This window comes from Acromyrmex echinatior, chromosome 4 (genome assembly GCF_024713525.1).
Source record: "Acromyrmex echinatior isolate Ae372 chromosome 4, ASM2471352v2, whole genome shotgun sequence".
NCBI lineage: Eukaryota > Metazoa > Arthropoda > Insecta > Hymenoptera > Formicidae > Acromyrmex > Acromyrmex echinatior.
In genome coordinates, this window is record NC_141855.1 from 15,510,200 (window position 1) to 15,531,461 (window position 21,262).

At 41.4% G+C, this 21,262-nt stretch overlaps 1 protein-coding gene and 1 long non-coding RNA gene across 8 annotated transcripts in view; one reads left to right on the plus strand and one right to left on the minus strand.

The window, feature by feature from the left end:
• The window catches only part of LOC147910034 (uncharacterized), a 73,250-nt gene extending 64,124 nt beyond the window's left edge, over nucleotides 1-9,126 (minus strand). Inside the window, exon 1 of the long non-coding RNA XR_015544962.1 lies at nucleotides 8,905-9,126. This is a non-coding gene — a long non-coding RNA (uncharacterized LOC147910034). The remainder of the gene's footprint in view (nucleotides 1-8,904) is intronic.
• A 3,642-nt stretch (nucleotides 9,127-12,768) lies between these two features.
• bi (T-box transcription factor bifid) overlaps nucleotides 12,769-21,262 on the plus strand; it is a 103,428-nt gene continuing 94,934 nt past the window's right edge. For 3 of the 7 annotated variants that reach the window (XM_087405797.1, XM_087405792.1, XM_087405796.1), the window contains exon 1: nucleotides 12,770-14,920. In XM_087405797.1, the coding sequence (XP_087261923.1) occupies nucleotides 14,179-14,920 (742 nt within the window). In that variant the 5' untranslated portion in view covers nucleotides 12,770-14,178. Of the gene's footprint in view, nucleotides 14,921-21,262 lie in introns of all 7 variants that reach the window. The other 4 variants (XM_087405795.1, XM_087405794.1, XM_087405791.1 and 1 more) reach the window with 4 other exon arrangements.

The following is a 21,262-nucleotide window of genomic DNA, read 5'->3' on the forward strand; positions in this document are numbered from 1 at the left end:
AACACCTAATAATTAAATTGAAAAAAACAATTTTTTCTTCAAACATTCATTACCAAAACTGTCTTAACTTTAAATGTTTTCTCCTTTTTATTTACAATATGACACAACTCAATATATATATGTATGTATGCGTGTGTGTGTGTGTATGTGTCATTCTTGTAAAAAATATTATCTTTTTGAAAACCAAGAACGACACAAGTGTTATTTGGTAGACGTACTGTGAAGTTAAGTTAATTTACTTTTAATAACTGATAAAGTAATCTTTACCTAATCCATTCATGATAATAACTTTAAAATCACATTTAAAAAAAAATTATATTACTTTTGAATAAACTAAGAAAATATATACAATCTCTTATTATATCATAAAGAATAATCGTACCATCGACAAAATTCTCGTACAGGATTTTATGTCCAACTGAACGTTTCGTCCAAAACTCTCATCATAAGAGTGTTCTTAAGCGTCAGATCATGGCGGTGGCGATCTAAGAGACTGCGGTGTAATCCGATCTAAGAAATCTATGTCGATAGGGCAATAATTAGGCTGCTTAAAGACGGAGAAGTAGAAGCAGGCAGGAGGGAGTTCTCGTATACAGAAAGCGCCGCCGCCTCTGTCTCTCGAGCCTTTTCCTTTCTTTCCACGCGTGCTATCAAAAGGAGGGTCCGAAAGGACGACAAGAGGACAGTCGTCGTGAGTACTGCGTTACCCTTTCATCCCTTTCGAAGACGCGTACCGCCATGAATAGTCTATCCAGAGATCCGCAAGATTTCCTCTCCTTCTTCCTCCATCTCTTCCTATCCTTTCCGTTTAACGTACCGAGCATACACATTCTCTTTTCGAAAAAAAGAAGACGAAGAAAAACAATTCCAGAAGCGCTGCACTCATATACGCGTGTCGTCGCCGCCTTCACCGCCGTCGCCATCGTCATCGTCGTCATCGTTGTCGTCGTTGGCTGCAGCTTGACGTCCCTGTGAACTACACTTCGGGCTTGAATCCGCACTCTAAAATGGAGGGAAGGGACTTGGCGAGAGACTTTTCTCTCTCTCTCTCTCTCTCTCTTTCTCTCTCTTTGGTATAATGGCGGGTTCGACACAAGGCCCCAAAAGAAACCCATAGATATCGCATTGCGCGCCCGGGCGACTGACGGGACAAAACAGCTTGGACCATGAGACAAGGAGCAGACCGGGTGGCGGCGGGGAGAGAGGGATGAAGGGGCTCCGAGAATCCCTCATAAGTTTCGTAAACCAGCGAGTGAGAAGAGGGACACGGCATCGAGACGAAAATGAACGAAAGAGAGTAGGACGATTATAGATTGGACGATAGTCTGAGTATGAGAGCGGCAGAGATGAAGGTGAAGGAGATGGAATGCGATGGTTGCGAACAATGTTTTCACGTCATGGAGCATCGCTCGCCGGTATCGGCAGACGCGAGAGATTATTAGGTCCTCCTCACGTGCCGATCCATTAATTAACCATTAACTGTTTCCTGCGACACTTTTAGGCTGAACACCGCGAAATTGAAAGAGGATCAACGCCATTCTTCCAGGGATACTTGAAAAATGAAATTTTTACGAGCGTGACAGTTCATTGGCATCAAATCACGATCGCTACAAATTATCTCGATAATATATTTGTCTAATGTATTTTTCTCTTTCCGGTAGCAATTATGTTGTTTATGGAGTATCTACGATTAATTCGATGTAACCAAGTGCTATTGCTAAACAATGGAAAATTTTATTTGTCATCACATGAGAAAGTAACCCCATATGTCACACGCGTAATAACGATCGATGTTGAAAGAATCGCGCGTGTCGCGATGTTACCACCGTAAACATCAGACGACGTTATTATTTTCTTCAATTATGAATTGGCATTTCTATGACGGATCTCTCCGCAATAAAATTAGCCTGCCGTTTTCCAGTGTGCCACGTATTGGACAAAACCCGCGACGACAGTACCGAGATAGTATCGAAGGGTGAATAGCAAAGTTGTCGTCGGTAAACTATAGCTTACTTGCATAGGTAATCAGTTTCTAAATAAAAGTCAAGTCGATAAAATGGCGATTGTGTATACGCATTCCCTGTATTACACAGCGTTGACATCTCTTCGAACTTGAATTGCTACACGTAATTCGCTACGATTGAAACTATCGCGTTTATTCGATATTTTTTATATTCGCAATAAACGAATCGTTTTAGAAACGTGGACGAAATATCCAATACTGTATTTTTGCACGGTACAATAATTATTATTTTTTTTTTTAATATAAAGTTTTAATGAAGAAAAATTTTTAAAGAAAATTATTTACTGCCATTTCTTAATTAATTATAAAAAATTACGTGAAAGCAGCATATCAAACGCAAAATTTAATACATTATTTAACTTCTTAACATAATATTCTGAATTTTGTGCAACATAGCAACATGTTATCGCTTTTAGCATATTACAAGTTTTGTTGCGAGTATCGTTCATGCTCAATCGATACGTTACATTTCTAGTACAATATATACTGATACTCTAAAGCTCACATCTATTTTAAGATAGTTAGGAATAGTTAACGAGATATTCTACATGTGATTCGTCATACATGCTTGCATTGCCACTTTTATTGTTAACTCGAAGTCAATCCTCGGATGTCAGTCTTTGTGACTTTTATGCAAGTCGGACAAGGCACAGGTCTGTGGCCTTGTAGATTTTCCATGTTATGTTTAGAAATTTCGTGAGTCCCCTTTACAATTTCATATCTTACTGAAATTGGCATGCTAACAATGCTGTCAATTTCAGATGATAAATCACATGAAAATGTATTTGATAGATAGTTTCAAAATAGTTAATTTACAAAAAAAGACTCTCTCGAGATTTTTTCTTATAATTTTCTCCGTACGAGTTGATTTATCTTTCACAATTATTATTATTCTACAATTAATTCAATGTCGCAATAAATCAGAATGATGTTAGGCATGACAGAGAAATTTCTCACATTATGAAATACGTACGTGCGCTCAGATGACTTCCAAATTTATTTAAGAAACGCAAATTATTATTCAAATACGATAATACTTATAAATGAAGCAAAATCTTCATTCGCGGATTCTCGGAAATAGAAGACGTATTTAGTCTAGTCAGTCGGTTTAAATAGTTACTTGAACGATGAGTTAAATGGGTTCCACGCGGCGGTACACCTACGGCGAATTCAATCAACTGCATGCCCGATAATTCAATCAATGGCGCGAAGTTGACTCCCGGAAACACAATCGAGTCTCCGCGTTATCGGAAGTGAATTTCGAGTAGAACAATTGTCGCTCCCAGCTATACATGGACTAACGAATCGATAATTCGTTGCCGAGATCCGGCGACGGTTACGCAACATATGTTGTGTTAATTTCGCTGCAATCTACGCTGCAATCTATTGGATGTGTACCTTGAGCCGCACGATGTGAGTATTAATTATCTAATTAATAGCGAAGCTCCGGAGTACGCGTGATTAACAGATTGTCGCGGCTCTTTATTCGTCATGCTTTCACATTTCCAACCAAAAAGTCATAACAATTTCATCATCTGTCCTCCACTGTACGATGTAAGTTAAATATTATATTTAATTATTTGTAATTAATTATAATTTATAATAATAGGTACAAAAATAATTAACTAAAAATAATTAGCTTAACTATATTTTCGATATATTGCTGCGTTGTTAAATGACGCATTTCAAAAATTAGCAACCTTTCAGTAGAACATTTTCAAAAGGAATAGTGAATATGCATAATTTCACTTTCTTTTCATGTTATACCAACATATGAACTCTTTAAAATTATATCATGAGTTTTCAAAATTCGAACGCTACAACTTTAATGCTAATTTTTTTATTTTTATCATTTTTCTATCAAACTGGCGATATGAGATTTTTCAAATCATATTCAATTTTTGTAAATCTTAATCAAATTCAAACACACAATATGTAAAAAAATCTAAGACATCGAGTAAATTTCACTTGGAATCTTAATTCACTGCGCCGAATTGGAGAATCTCGAGGTTTTAAAATCGCATTATAAAAGAAACGAATATTCTCGAACGAAGATGCCAAGCTAAACCTGCAAAGCGTTACGAGGCTTATTGTGGAGAGATTCTCGTTTACCAAAACTATCAATTGATGTCGGGGCACAAATAGGGTAACGCGCGGTATAACACACTCGCAGCTGCACCCTCGAACACCGAAATCCAAACAGAACGCATATATCTCCTCGCCTGTCCATCTGTCGTTGTGTAACGGAACACCGGCTAATAGTATTAGAAATATATATATATCTCGGACTAAACTACCCCTGTCAAACCACTCGATCGAGAACCACCCTCCCGCTTCTGGCTTTCCTGCTCTTCTACAGATCGCTACGGTCGCTACGGATTACGTCGGTAAACGTCGGGGTTCGTCGAACGAATTCTGATCTCTCTAGCTTCTTCCACCCCAAAATCTGCTAAACACATCGATGGATCGGCGATATCCCATCGAGGGCCCGACACTCGCCGACCCCGATTTATTATCCAAATCTATCGGCGTATTTGTCGCTGCATGTTAACAGGACGACTGTATTATCCTTGTACATCTATGAGAGTGTCACATTAATTCAATCTATCTACATGTCTTTGCAATTGTGAGTTATTAATTCTGAGAAAAAAGAAGTAAAAAAGAGTAAAAAGCTTATTCCTATTCCTATTGCGTTATTATATTATGCACAACTATTTATTTGATTTATACTATATATAACTATAATCATAAACTTTTAAAAATTAATACATAAATGTGTTTTACCTTCATTAAAGCGTTACTACAGTTACGAAGTATCAATTTTATAACAACTATCGTAGTAACGTCTATTCGAATATTCATTCGAATATTCACGTTGCACGTAAAGTCGATCGTCAAAACTCAGGTTAAGAAGCGTAAGGTATAATTGACATTCACGCATTTTTTTCTTCTTTTCGCCACTGCATCCCATCACGTAATTAGTAGTACGTAGGATCGGACGGGCTGGAGAATTCGAAAATCGTGACGTGTCGAGCGCGCGAGTAGGCGCCGTGGAGACGGCGGATGCCGGTTTTTGTTTGCTTGTTTGTTGTTTGTTCCGGGCGTTTCGTTGCCGCGTCGTGTCGGTTAGATACTTGACTCTCCTCTCGCGCTCCCGCGTTTTCCTGAACCGGCCATGATCTCCTCTCTCGCTCGCTCTTTCTATCTTTCCCTCTTCGTTTCTCCTATCCGGAATCGATCCGTGCAAATTTACACGCCCGCGGCGCGCTGGAGTGACGTCGGAAATTTTCGCTGTCTTTCCACACTTCTAAACCATCACCGTCACCGCCATCACCTCTCGTCGTCTCTCCTCCAGCCCTTTGTTCCTCTCGTCCTCGTCGACAACGATCACCCCGAAGCTATCCGGCTTTGCCATCGCTCTCGGTGGGGATGGATCGGCATGCCCTCCGATTGTTTTATCCGATTGTTACAGAGCCGCGGGTAATCCTGTCCCATTAAAATACTTAATTGGTTTGTTCCGTGCGTCCTCGCGCACAATTTTCCCGTCTATCCCAGCGATACGTTGCTAAGCCTGGCAGTGTTTCTTTGCTGAATTTTCTGAGGAAAAGCTGCCTTCAAAGGTGATGACGAGTACACGCCATTTACGCTCCAATTTCAATCTACCGATGATCAGTTGGTATCACGCAACCTTCATTAGTGTCTTCTTCGATTTCCCAGCGCGAACAACTTACTTAAAGCAGAATCCGCATGTTCCAGCCTCTCGTATTTTCTCGCAGAGAAAAATCCGTTTCTCTTCACGTTAAAATGTGTTCTTGCGGCACAAAATAATTTTACACTTGTACAAACAGTTTCGCTTATCATTTCATATATGTATTTTCTATGTTTTACATATGTATATACATATGTGTGTGTGTGTATGTGTGTGTGCGCGCGTAAAAGTAAATTTCGACATTACACGCACGTCTATGAATAGTGCTTCATGGATGGTACAAACTGCAGACTGTCTCATGTCTATAACATCGTCGAAGTCTCGAGGAACTCGAGAGGGATACATGTGCTAAGATATGAGAAGACGAAGCAGCTAACAGTACAAAATTGGCCGCGGTACTCCTTCTCTCGAAGAAACAAGCTGCGACTTGATGAGTTTGGCGTTAAATTCAGCCGTCAGAGCTTTCAGCTCCGTTCCACCCCGCCTTTAGTCTCGTCACCCTCGCGCGAGTTACTCCTCCTACTCTGTTGTCTCTTTCGCGAGTTACTCGTGAAGAGAGCGAAGCGACGGTCGTCACGCACATGCTGCAACGACCTTTCGCGTTCAAAAGCTTTGTTTATGGGCCGAGAAGATTTATAGGCTGCGCGTTGATATACATATAGCGGGGCCGATGTACTCTATCTGCTTGGAATCTCCGTTCGAAATACTGACTGAGGGAAATTCATTTTGCGTATCCAGCTTGCCGAGTAGTCGCTGTTTAGTAAAATAAAAAGGCGTCATGGAATACGATATCTGGTTGTAGAAGATAACTTAAGGATGAGATAGAAATCGAGATTGTTGATTTTGTGGGGAACAAGTTTGAAATCGTCTATTGTATCTCTTACTACAAAAGTGACACTACTAAGAAACGTGATTATGAATGAATTAGGCAAACATGATCTTATCATTAAAAGTGAATTAACTTTACTTAATAAAAAATCGCCAAAACCGTCACAATTCAAATAGGGTAGTGAAATTTTTAAGAATCGTGAAACAAAGATGACATTTGATTATCAAGAATATGTTCTTTTTGCTGATATTATTCGATTAATAAATAATTTTCTATCAAGTTGAAAAGTAATTTTTTTCCTTTTTCTGAGAAACTTAAATTTTTTAGTTGCATCATTTTTAAAGGAAAGAAACAATATAAAGAATGTGTATATCTATAGAGGAAATTAAATATGATAGTTACATCTACAATTAGATAAGTCAGATATAGCATAGTTGTAGTCCTGTTGTACAGGTATTGAATGAATGTACACTGTTAAATCTATAATGTCAAATTTAACCCAATATAAGTCGCCACTGCTCCTACTCAATTATACATTAGATTAAATTTGACACTATAAATAGTATAATATATAACAGTGTAATATCGGACATATTAATACTTATTACTATTTATTCCACGTTTCTAGCGCATGTTTTCAATCTTGCAATCACAATTTAAAGGTGACCTTACACAATCAATAATACTATCAGTATTAACAAATACTGACAATATTACTGATGACTACGTACGTGATTAATATTAGTAGATTGGCGTATAGAATAACTGTCAGTGATCTGGATTTTGATTCTCGAACATCGGTATCAGTTTTATTAAGATCCATATTACAGTATGTCACAGTGCAATAGATAAGGTATGTAAAACTAAAATCAAGTATATTGTCAATAATACTAATTGTATAAGGTTGTAAAAATACTGAAAATGTTGATGCATACTGTCAGTATTATCGATTAGTATTATTATTGACCATGTGGAATCACCTTAAGTCGATATATTTTTTTCTTGCACATGAATTCATCTGGCTCGATTCCCTCTCCTATATGCAGTTCGTCAGTTTCCAGAATTTCGCAGCCACTGTGGTTAACTAATGCGACTACGCGTATGCGATGGTTCACCGCATCGGGGGAGGAACAAATGGTCTATATCGGGGTGGCGTACTCGCGAACAGTGGTTGGTAGGCATCATTAATTATATGCGAGTTATTGGCACTATCAACGTAGCGTTTCAAAGACCGGATGTACTACATACGCGTACTGTCCACTTCCTGCGGGCGGAACAGCCACGCGCAATCGAAGACATAATTTGATAGTAATATTATCGCCTAAAGCGCAAAGTTTATATCATTTTGACGAAACTGATTTTGAAACGACCTGTATGATATAATTATTATAGCTTGTTACATAAGAAACTTGTTACATAACATTTTTCAATTTCTTTAAAAAGCATGCGTTAACTTTGTAGGTGCATACTTTCTCATTTTAACGTATTTATCATCGTCTATATATGTATATCTCGTGGATATATCTTGCCTTTAGATAACTTTATCGTAAATATAAATGTTTATTAGTATACTTTTCCTAACTATATTTTATCAAGAATCATTTTAGAATATCTATTATTTTGTGAGCAATAAAGTTTGTGCAATCTGAAAGAAAAGTTTATCTTACATATATGTGTTGCAAAATTGTCCCTGATTATTCATAAAATTACCTGCTTTTCATTACATGCTTTACCACATGTGATACATGAGCTCTTTATTTAATTGTTACTTGTTTTTTTTGTACATTTAATTATTACACTAGCAATTGAAAGAATAAAATTAAACAATCGCTTTTATATATAATATTTCTTAGAAGCAAAATTTAATTTAATCAAATAAAAAAGTTCTATACATATATATATGACAAGATTTCAATTTTAGTTATGTTGAATCAACATACACTGGGGGGGGGGGACTGTCAGGAATCTCACGTTTCTTCGTATATATATATATATATATATATATATATATATATATATATATATATATATATATAGTCTTTTTGTACTTGTAGGCCAAAAGATTAGTTTCACAATATAATTTAATTATTTCGACGTAGTCATATCGACGCAATAATCTAACAGAGTTTTGTTCATCAAATCACGTCGCTGGACTTGATATAATTGTCTGGCAAAATCTGTGGGATGTCTTATGGGAGGTTCATCGGCTGCACACCAAGCGATATATACGCGGCGTAAGGAACGCTGCATCAAGTTCCTTCGTACAAAACTTGAGCTAAACCAATCTCCACACTGACCTGCAGCCAACGAGACCACCGTGTATGCGCGCAAAAAAGATCTCACCGTATATGCTGGACACATACGCGCGCGCGTATGTGTAAAACACATTGCTCTCTGTGTGTCCCGTCTTTTCGTCCTACTCTCATCGTGGTCACGGGACGAATGCCGCACGAATCTCCATCCTCGTCTCGCAGACCCCCCCACTTCCTCGCCTCGTACACTCGGTACGATTCCGCGTCGCGTAAGACTAGACCCCTACTTACGGATCGAGTGATGATAGTAGAAGGGAGCAGTCAGGCACGTAGGCGGAGTTAAACCAAGCCACGCCCTATCGCGTTGCCCCTTTACCAGCCCGGTGCGCTCGTCAAATGTTTTTCGTCGCGGATTATGACGCGGTCTGCGCGATTATGACCACCTCTCTCTTTCTCTCGCCCGCGCCGTCGTTCTCTTTCCATCTTACGTTATTTCCCCCTGACTCCGCATATCACGGCGCTCGGTGGCGGGATTTTTTTCTTTCCCCTTCTTTCTCTCTTTTTCTGTCTCACACCGCTATCTCCCTGCCGACGAGGACAAACTTTGCTCTTGCCTCAGCCGTTCGCTACCACGTCGTCTCGGACACGCGAAGAGGCGACTAAGCTCCTTCTCTTTCTCACTGTGGGGTTTCTTGCAGTATATATGTACTCGTAGGATTTTCAGACGTTCTTTCTCTCGCCTTTTGCTTCATATATATATATATATATATATATATATTTTTTTTTTCGTTTTCTTTACGTTTCACTGCCTCTATCCGATAGCTAACATATAGAAGCTTCGATTGCCGTCGCACATTTTCCTCAGATCGATCAAGAAAAGAAAGAAAACGAAAAGTGTAGAATGAGCTGTCTACGATGAGTGTCTGATAATCTAGCAGGATGGAGACAAATGAGAACTGGTATAAGGTGACGTTATGAGAAATAATTTATCAGATGTACACGCTGTGTTAATACGTTTTGTTACATGAATAACTCAACTTGTTTAATCTTTTACTCCAAAGATATACAAGAAATAAGAAAATTTCTTCTTTAAAATAAAATTGATTTGGGAAAATCTTTTTTAATTTGAAAAATCTAGACATATGCTATAAGTTATATTTAAATCAATAAAATATTATAAAGATATCGCATTTTACATTAATATTAACACTAATATTAACTTTATGTAAATTATTATATATATTTTATAATACACAAATTTTCTATATATAATAAAACTTATACATATATGTATATTATAAATTTTTTTTCGCGTTATATAATATCGATGCATTCAATTCGACGTGTGTTCTGAAGTATGTTTACCTACATGAAATTTGAAACATGATTAGAGGCAAAAGTCTTCAAGCACTATTATTATTTTTCTCTTGTGAAGTAAATCAGAAAAATTGAGTTCATAAAAAGTGCAATGGAAAAGTGCACGTTGCCAATAATTCACTGTAGAAGCAATAAATAATGAAGCAACATGATCCGCCCCTTTATTCCAGACGTTTAATCCTCCCGCGTTTCTCTCTCCCCATATAATTACGATTAAACCGGATCACGGCCTGGCAGACTGAATTTCGCTGTGGGCCAATAAAAAAAAACAATTTCCGATCGACGGTTTCAGTGTGATGGTCTCACTCTTTATGATGCTCCCGAATAATGTGATTCTGGATGCATAATTCCAGTCCGCACGAGTAGAAAAGCCTTCTCGCGGATTTGGCAACACTGTGATGCTCTGGGCGTCTCAGCGACACTCTGTGGCGCGAAGGACGAGCGTCGAGCGTTTCACGACAGAGAAAAAGCGGGAGAGGTTTCGCTAGGAGTAAAGGGTGAAGGGCGGCACCCACGAGAGACGAGACGGGGAAGCACGGCGGACGACAGAGACGGTAAGCGCGAGAGGGGAACGGATTGGATCACGTGATACCATAAGAGGGGATGATCGCGGTAACGGTAGGGGTATAGAGGGTGTGGCTATGGGTTTCCTCTCTGTCGCTGCTACCGCTGAAACGAGAGACGGAGCGCCTGAGAGTGCGAGCGAGAAGGATGGAGTGAGATAGGGTGAGACTCATGACGCTGTACCGTGCGAATTTTGGCACGGCTCTCGAAAACTTCTCACTCGCGGTATTTCGCGGAAAACTCGGTGAATTCCCGATGTGGTTGCAATTGTATTGCATTACGGCGATGATAAAGTATATTCGCCGCACGCGAGTGCACGTACGATGGAAAGATATTTATATGAATATCTATACATTTTTGAGCGAAACTCGTCGCCAAACTTGATTTTACACAGATGAATTATATTTCAAGCCTCGTTCTCAAGATTACAATATGTAATAATAGTGCTTCTCCGAGGTACTATTATGCATGTTGTAATTTTTTCGAATAAGGCTTTTTATATAATTTCGATCGAACTTCACTTACAGACTAGTTCGTTTCATCTTCAATTGCGTGATTTTTCGTGACTCATTCTGATTCGCTCGAATAATCTTGATATTTTTTCGATTCCGGAATTGTAAGATATAATAAGTCAGAAGATGTAATATTATTGTGGCAAAAGTACATTACATTATACTACACCTTATTAAATGGAGATATGTTATACTCCATATCATTAAGTTAGAATTTTTGAAGATGTATTCCTTATTATTAATTTAGAATTTTATTTAACGACAGTTGAAGTTAAAGTTAATAATATCTGAATAGGAATTACTAAAAATGTGCAATTAGTACACGAGCATCTGTTCATATCATCCATATTATCCGAGTAATCGAAATTCGCTTATACATAAATTTTAATTCTTTTATTATAATGGAGTTAAATGATTCGGAACGCGTGTTAAAAATATTGCATTTAATGAAATACGCAAATCTAAGCTTACTGATAATATAACATACATATATGATAAATGTATAATATTTAAGCAAATTTCTCGATTATATTCAAACAGTATGGCCAACTAATGAAAATTTATTAGTATTTACTAAAACTATAATGTGCGTGAAAATATAATGCGTGTTCGAGTAACTCATTTCTCAATCCTAATCAAATTATTTATTTTTTTCAAGAAAAAATTCGAAAAATTGTCCTCTCGCTCTGGTTATACTTGAATTTTTATTAGAAGAAAAATAAGACTTTGTTATCTCGGAAAAAAAAAACTGTTCAATCAAAAGAATGCAATTTAATCGAGATGCGAAATGATATCTGATAGCAGTGGCATTATTCTATGATACACGAAACGAAGGTGTCGACCAACGTGGCAACTCAGATGTGAAAATTCTCTCGCGTGTCAAATGCGAGAGCGTTAACGTTCAGTCGGCGAAGATTCGAGCGAGCTCCACTAACGACACCTCGCGACGTCGCGTCGGTCGTGCGCTCCCTTCCTCCGTATTTCGATGCCCCCGCCCTCGTTGGAAGGCAGTGACGCAGGGTGGTGTTAATGGGCGTACTCGCGGTTAACACCCTTAGAAGGAAGATAGTGGGGGCGCACGTCGAGGGTACCGTTCACCGACGACAAACGAAGAGCGTCGCGAGTGTGTATACGTGACGCGTAGCGGTGGGGATAAGTCCGTCAGGAGAGGAGACAGGGAGAGCGTGTGTGCGAAGGCGCGAGTGAGACCGGTCGTTGGCTCGAGTAGCGTCGGAAAAGGCGTCGAGTCCAACGCCGCTCGGATTGGCGCCGGAACGCCAATCCGGAGTACGAGCGCTCATTATCGCCCGACCGGTTGGTAGGGAGAAGGTGCCGCGAAATTCACCCTATCCCTTCTCCCCACCGGGTCGCCGGGTTCGTTTCATCGCGGTCTTTGTTGCTCGGTCCTTGTCGCTCTCGCGGCTGCTTGCAGACAGTTGGGGAAGGCCGGACCCCCACTCCCGAGCCTGGCTGGTGATAGAGGAAGGGAGGAGGAGCCCCCGCCCGCATGGTCTCAGTCTTCGCGTCGCTGCCCTCCAGCATTCACGCCTCCCGCGTCCGTTCTGCGGCGCAGGCACAGACCGCGGTCTGTATACACGCGCGCGTAACGCACGCACACACGGTGCCGCGGACCACCCATATACACGCGGCCGTCGCCGCGCGTACCATATACACACCGCCCTGAATCCGGACGGGGACTTTAGCACACCAACACCTCCGTGGGAGGTGTGGGGGTGAGCCCCCAGAGTAGGTGTCAATCCTAGCGCTGCTCAGTGACCATCGCGGCGCCACCCAAGTAACACCTTTCGTCCGAAAGGCTCTTCTTCTTCAGCCCCGACCGAACGTCCTCGTCTCGTCGTCGAGAGAAGGATAAATCCGCGCGTCGATCCTCCTGTTTATTTGTCATCGTCGTCGAATCGTCCACTTTTGCGCTACCTCGTGTCGCCGATCACGCGTGAGAGACCGGCGTGTGACGAACATTTCCCTACGTTCAACTGGACTGTCCTCTGTCGCTCTACTCTGTCAAGACTGGGGATCTTTTATCGTCCGTCGGACGATCAAACGAGTGTCCGAGTGTCGCGTTTTGAAGCATTCGAGAGAAAAACGAACAAGAGGAAAAGACGGCGGCGAAAGATTTTGCGAACGAGTCGGTGACAAGTAAGTGATTAGTGAGAACGACGGATTTGCCTACAACAACTATGGCCTAGAGTGACTCGCGGCTAGTGTCTCGACATGGGAGTGACTCTTATACTGAAGATCTATCACGCGGCGTCGTCCCCGTAGACGTCCGCTCGCGAGTGTTCCAGCTCGTCGACGATTCCGAGTGTCAGTGTACCTCTCGTCGGGCTCGGCCCGATTAGATTAGGTGCTTCGAAAACGGACGATAGTCTCTCGCGAGTGATAGTCCGATCGAATGTACTCGGTGCCACTTGGTGAAAGATCGCTGAAACGTCGGACAATCCTGCCGGCAGGATCGAGGGTCCGCATCGTAAGATGTCGACTAGGCAATTTCCATCGTCATTCTGCAGTAGCGAGACGATCGTCGGCGATTTCCTACGCGGGCCGGAAATTGGCGCGAAAATACGTGGGCGTCCCGCCGAGGAACGTGATCCATAGTGATCTTGAAGGCGCGTTGCTTCTCTCTCGTGGGAACGCGTGGATATGTGGAGGAACGAGCGCAATCGTTTTCATTGACCTAACCTAAGCAGATAGATTCGCGCGAGGAAGAGTGAACGCAGTCGGAGCGTCGAGCGTCGAGCGTCCGTCCGACGGCTCGTGAACGACTCCCGCGTGCGGAATTCGGGTCGTAGAAATTCGGGTAGGAGGCGAGCAAAATCCCCAGAGCGGCGCGGCGCAAGGTTTGAGTCACTCGAAGAGGAATCTCGCGCGACTCGGCACACCCGCCCGTCTCGATGAGATTCGAACAAGACACGGCGTGCAGGGGTACCCACTGCGCCAGCACTCCGCAACCCTCCGCGCTGCAGCAGCGATCACGGCCCGAGGAGGTGGTGGTGGAGGAGGAGGAGGACTCCTCCGCGAAGGACGTCGACGGTCAACGACGTAGACTTGGCATAGAATTGGAGGCTAACGTGGTCGAGGGTGCGAATACGGGGCCGCGGGCCGAGGCCGGGGGGCCTGGGATGGCGTATCCCGCGTCAGCGACGGCTCTGAATCAACATTCGACCTTCGCTAACTCGATCGCCGGCGGCACGCCGCCCGCCAGCAACCCGAACGGCCACATCACCGGACCCCTACCGGCACCGGCGGCACCGCGACCGACGGACTTTAGCGTCTCCTCGCTGTTGACCGCGGCGAGTAGCCATCCGCCTGGTATTCTGGGCGGCTCGTCGTCCCAGGGTAGCGCTTCTCCGCCGCCCGGCGGACCCGGTAGTCCGGCCGCAGCACCGGAGACTCCGCCGCCCTTACCCGCGAGCGGCCAGCGTGACTTGTCGCACCCATCCTCGGCGGTGGCGGCCGCGAGTTACTTCAGCGCTGCCGCCCTGGCGGCAGCGAGTTTCTACGGTCCGGCACATCTGCCGCCCACCAGTTCGCCGGGACCAACCGCAGCGGCGGCGCATCATCTTCAGGCCAAGGGGATACTCGCCGGCGCGCATCATCATCCGCACCTCAACCCCCACGGTATTACGCCACCAGGTGAGCATCGTGATCTTTCTTTTATCTTTTTTATCAATTACGTTATCAATTACAGCTTTGGCTGTAAAGGATAAAGGACCTTCATTTTACTGTTAGATCCCAGATTCATTCTGACCGTATGATCCGTCGGATTATATCAGTTATTTTTGGTTAGTCTCGTGCGTCACGACAGTCAGATCTTCTATTCGCGCGGATTCTAGCCGTCTAATCCTCCGTAGAGACTGCCTTTTCGTCGAGGAAAGTGCTCTTGCAATTTAATTAATAAACGTCAGCGCGATGAGAGAGAGAGAAAGAAAGGAGTCAACAAGTTTTTTACGAGCCGTACGATAACCGTATGAGCTAAACAAACTTGTTGCGTGCCAACGGTAATGCTGACGGTGTTTATTTCGGTTACAGTCCGCGGGAGACGGTAGTTACCGGCGCGAGTATTAGGCAGGTTGTCGGCTCGTTTTATGGATACGTTGTTTACTTTCCCGATTTTCACATCGCGGACATATCATTTTCTGCTTTTTATCTTCAGCGAATATAACTAGCGCTTAGATACCACCTCTATCTTCGCCTATTTTATCCATAAAATGAAAGCTAAATCCCGTGTATAGAATTTATCGTCAGGTTTGATAAATATTCTTCGTATCGCGAGTTTGACTCGTTTTTTTTTTCGGTGACAAGTCCGAGCCACGTAACGTTACAGATAGAACGGCAAAAGTCGTCGATCTTGAGTTTTCTCATCAGTTGGAAATCGACGTAATAATCGCCCGGCATTTCGAGAAGAAATTTGCGGTGCGGACGCATCTTGTTGTTGTTCTGGCGTGATGCCATTGTCGCCGCCGGAAACGCGCATGTTTTTCGGAAGGACACATTTCGTGACCGGCTGGAAGTCTCTCGTTTGTCACTCATGTCGTCTCGTCTCATCTCGTCTCGTTTCGTCTCATGAACTTTACGCAATATCCTGATCGCGTACAACTTGGCGTGCGACGTCAAAGTCAAAGCGCGCGCGATGCGATGGCTGCACGGAAGAAAAACGGCTTATGAAATATTGCGCGCAAATTTTGTCCGCCGCGCCGCTTCCAAGAGGTGCGTTTTTTCGCGATCTCTTTTTTTTTTCCTCCTCGCGCGATACTGCGCAATAATTAGACTGATCTCGCGAATGGCAGCCATTGTTAATTCGCGCGACGATAAAGCGACGTAGCCCGCCGCTATTGATATTAAATGCCGCTAATTAAAGACAGTTTATTACCTTGTTTGCCGAGTCGTTTGATGCCATTATAAAGATTGGCGCTAATGTCACGACATTTGATTGTGCCCAACCAATCGGCTGCTAATTGTTTTCTCAATAATATTTATTCCTGAGATTATTCGCCTGAAAGAAAGAAAGAAAAATGTTGCCAAAAGTGTTGTCAATGGTTCGACGTTGGCTTATCTGTTATTCTTCGATGGAGAGTTTCGCGAGAGAAATTTATTGGAGTCGAATTGCGACTATAATGACTCGATCCGTCACAATTCATAATGAGATTATCTGAGGGTGTGACAATATTTTCAGAATAGTTGGCCAATATCTTGCGAGAATGAAATATCTCTCGTTGGTGAAATATCTCGAGATTACATGTATAAGTACGTTCCCCTTGTGCATTCTCAATCGAAAGATTAATTGCAACTTTTTGGGTCATAAAGCATGTTTCTATTAAAGATAAATCTTTTCTGATTAATTTATTAGCTTATAATGCTGATAGATATCTAACTTCTTTTCGCGGGAAAAAACTAAAGCTTATATATATTAAAGTATAATATAATGAATTTCAACACAGTTCAGCGAACAGTCTTGACGCCTAATAATACTTTTGTGTAAAATTTGTAATTTTCAGTTTGAACAAATTGCGCGCCGATAATATATTTTGTTCCTCTGAAAAAAAAAAGGATAGGGTGGTTTCTTTCGGAAGATACATCAGCACATTAATCATGAAAATGTGATTCGTATCGATATACGCGAACTGATATAAAAAAGAATCCGGATTACACCCGATTCAGTGATTACAACATTAACATCATCGAAAGAATCGAAAGAATTTTATTTTTCCAAGCGCGATTAGTCTAAGATTCACAATTCAAAAGCACAGACAACAGAAATGGAGAATCCCAGATTTCAATCTGTTAGAAACTATGTATTCTGACATAGACACGGTTTCAGATACGTTGAAATCTGTTACTCCCCGTTTCTTTATTGCCTGTGCTCTTCCGTTGTGTTTCAGTCGACAAAAATTGCGATTGGTGCTGTACATAGTCAGCAACATATTATAACTTAGGCAGTGATAATGTAATCGATCTAGCATATCTCCGGCGTTAAATGAGCGGGGCGAACGTGAATTCGCAACTCGGTTCTTCGGCATTACTTTCAGAACGTATTGTCTCGTATGCATTTCCACCGACGCGACGAATGGAAATTTCAATTCGCATACGAATATGCAAAAATGCGAGACGTTTCGTGGAAAGAAAGTGTTTGAGAATGCGACGGCGAGCGAAATGCGTCAACGTTGCTAACAATAATAAAATAGGTACATGCGCAATATCGGAAAATGTGTTTGAAGAGTTCTGGAATTATATATCGACACACGTAAGAAAAAAGTTGTAAGTTTTCTATTAGCACAGAATTATTAGAAATGAAGAACGATTTAGAAAAAGAAAATAGAATTTTTTTATCATTCGTTTTTACTTTGTGACTGTAATAACAGCGGGATGCGCAATGCTGTCTGCAAATGTCGTGCCAGGTGCGTGGAAAAAAAAAAAAAAAAAGAATCGGAAGAACGATTTCCAGAGCCGACAACGTGCTCATCGCTCGTCCTCGTCTTATCTGACATCGCATTATTACGCGCGTCCACCTCATCCGCTACAACTAGTTATTCCCTTCGTTAGGCTAAATGATGAATTAATTCCCGACGTCGGTAGACACGCGCGTTACCGTGTTGCCGCTAGACAATTTAGCTCCTGCTGACGTACAACTCTTTCACTTGTTATAATAACGTATTCAATATATTGGATTGAAAATTTTCCGAGAAAAGAATTAACCCCCTCCCCGATTAGAAACATTTAAATGGTCAAATATTTTTTTTGTCTAACAAAAACATTTGAATACTTCTGTTTCCAATTAAACGGAGAAATCTTCAAAATGAGGGAAACGCAGTTAATTTAAAACTCTTGGAAAGAGAGCACTGTGCATTGTTTGCATCTTCATTTGTAATCGCGACGCGCAGCCGTTCGTTGGCGTCGCCGACATTCTCGCGGTTCATCGCGACATCCGATCGTCGAGCCAGGATGCAACGGCGATCTGTCATCTGTTATTGTGTCTCTTTCTCGTCATTTTTCGAAACGATGCGGTGCGGCGCGGCTCGTCCTTCTTCCTCTTTTCTATAGTCAGTCGGGCTCGTGGCCAACTGACCATAAGGTAGTGGCGATTAATCTTGCCAAGGGCATGCCCGACGTTCCTTGCATTCGAAATTCGGGACGCACGCGTGTACATGCGTGCGTAACCCGTGTACTCCGAGGAGAAAACGACAGCAATGGAGATGGTGAGAGGAAAGAGAGAGAGAGAGAGAGAGAGAGGGGGGGGGAAGAAAAAAGGAACTGAATATTCAAAAAGGAAAGTGAAATATACGTTTTATTTCTGTTTGTCGAATATACAACGCGGCGACAATTTATGATAAGACGAAACATAAAAACGCCTTGTAAATTCGTTCGATCAGATTTAGATCGGATTCTAAAGACCGAAATAAAATATATTAGTCTTTATCGTTAAATTAATTCTAGTTCCACTTTGCGGAGCGATAATAATCCCATTCGTAGGCGACTGATCGCATTAATCTGTCGTTCATTTCAGTTAGGTGTACACGTAAAAAGACTACGTGGCGAACAGTGGCAAAATCGCCGCTCGTGAAAACGATGGAAAATTCGAATGTGATCGTGGTACGATTAAATGTGCGGGGCATTGTTGTGTCTTGCTGTTAGCAATTGTATTAAGGTATTGTGCGGCGCAGAAATCACGTTCGGTAAATCGAAAATCCGCGTTCTGCATTTTATCGAGGCTTTATACGCCTGCTGCTTGTTTATAATTTTCAATAATGTATTACTTGCGCAGAGAATAGGCTACGCACGACCGTTGATAAATTGGCCGCAATGAAGCAATGTATTTTCACTGCTTGATAACGGTCTTTCCAATCGTGGGAGAGTTATTAAATTCGCCGCGTATTTGTGAGCGGCGTAACAAAGCGTGCGTTCTGCGATCAAAGTTCCATGTCGCGCGTAATTAATATGGAAAAAATCGTAACCGCAAACGCGAAATTGTCCCGAAATCAGACTTCAGATACAGCTTTTTCCAACAAGTTTTTTCGAAATCTCGAAAATTTCAATATTCTTCAATGTCCTTAATCTTATTAAGCACAATAAGTGATTCGTGTATGTCGCAAGAATTCTAGATATGTATCCCAAGGTTGCACACTTTGCGCTAATTAATGTTTCCATTTTCATTAAAATAGAAATAGGGCTTGGCGAAATACCCGACAGGAAGAATGTTGTACTTACGTTGGAATCACCAGTAATATAATGAATATGCAATCCGACGCGGTCGAGGAACGACACGAAAATTAGTAAAAGAGCAAAATAAATGGAAATTAAATGAAGAGTGGCTTAATCCGCGCCATCATCTCGACAGGAACTTCGCACTTGCGTCACACAACACTCAAAGTTTCATCTCCTTTGATAAGAAATAATGCGGCTCGACGTTACATAAATGCCGCGTTGCGGACAGTTAACAGCCGACAGTTACTTTTTTCTTTCTCCTCACTCTCTCTCTCGATTAGCAGCGATACCACAATCATTGTAAACAATCGTATTATTCCGCTTACATTTTTAGCGGCTGTCCGGCTGAACATTTTTAGCGGTACTCATTGCGCGTGGATTCAACTGAAAAATATAACACGCCCTATTAAAAAACGCGGCGGTTAAAGAACGTCGCGTCGCGTCGCGTCGAAACGCGTATATTTCCGTTACTGGTTCACGAATAAAAATCAAAATACATCGAGTGTACGCGGGTAAGTGTTCGATAAAATTCGATTCAGCTGCGTCAGATGTATCTGGGATGTACGTTTGATAAACGAACGGAATACCAAACATCACAGTTCACTAGCGCTTTCGTTCAGTTAATATGCTACGAATTTCGGCGAATTTATAGCCGTTTCCTGAATGCATTAACGCGTAAAAATATCCTCTATTTCGCGCGATCAATCTCTCGTTCATTGGCGAAAGTCTGGCATGACATGACCGATGTGACACCGTGATATGTTTATAATCGTGGCCACATGCTCGAGTATGAATTACATTGCGTATTACATCTTGATCGAGACATCGGCAAAACGGCGAGCGGTGTGTTTTCAATATTTTAAATATATAATATTAATGACAAAAAAGAGATGGCAAGAAACCGCGCCTGGAATAAGCAGTCTCGCAAATCTGTTATAAGATCGCGCGGTATATCATTATCGACTTAGTGCCCATAACTTTACTCTAGTATTATATCCACATCGCTTGTCTTTACACAAACGCAAATACATATTACGTTTAACGCGCAAACAACAAATACGGTTGCAAACAGATTCCTCCGTCCATGCGTTGCCTAATTATTCATCTCCTGCACACCGTGCATCTTACGATTGCAGAATATAATTTAAATTATGACAGCGCGTGTGGATAGTTTCGTATATAAAAGCCAATCTGATTTATCGACGAGAAGTCGATTACAATAAAAAGATGTACACGTGGATGTAAAATCGTGCAAAACTAAAGTTATGCATTGTTACATTTTAGGATTTTATTGTATTACAAAAGGTAACATATATATTTAACGCGCGTATAAATTAATGTTATGACTGTAATTTGAGATATATGTACAATATTTGCGTTGTATGCGTTGTTGTCGTAAAAATGTTACATACGTTTATTTTCGCACTTTTGTCTGTTGTGATTGTCGTGACTAAAGTTTATTAACGATTGCAACACCTTCTATATAAAAAAAAAATGTGAAAAATTTAATAATTTCACAGATATAGGTATTACATATAATTATGAATGATTGTTATATAAATAAATTAGGATATATGAAACAGATAGGTAGTACAGATAATGTAACAAAATATTTCAAACGTTAAGGATGCTTTGTTTTTTTAATGTTGGTTTTAGATCAATTTATTATTAGATCAATTTATTATTAGACGTAGAGTGCATTGCTTAAAGTATTTTCTAAAATGACACTAACAAAATTTTTGAATGAACCAACCATCAAAGATAGATTGAATGAGC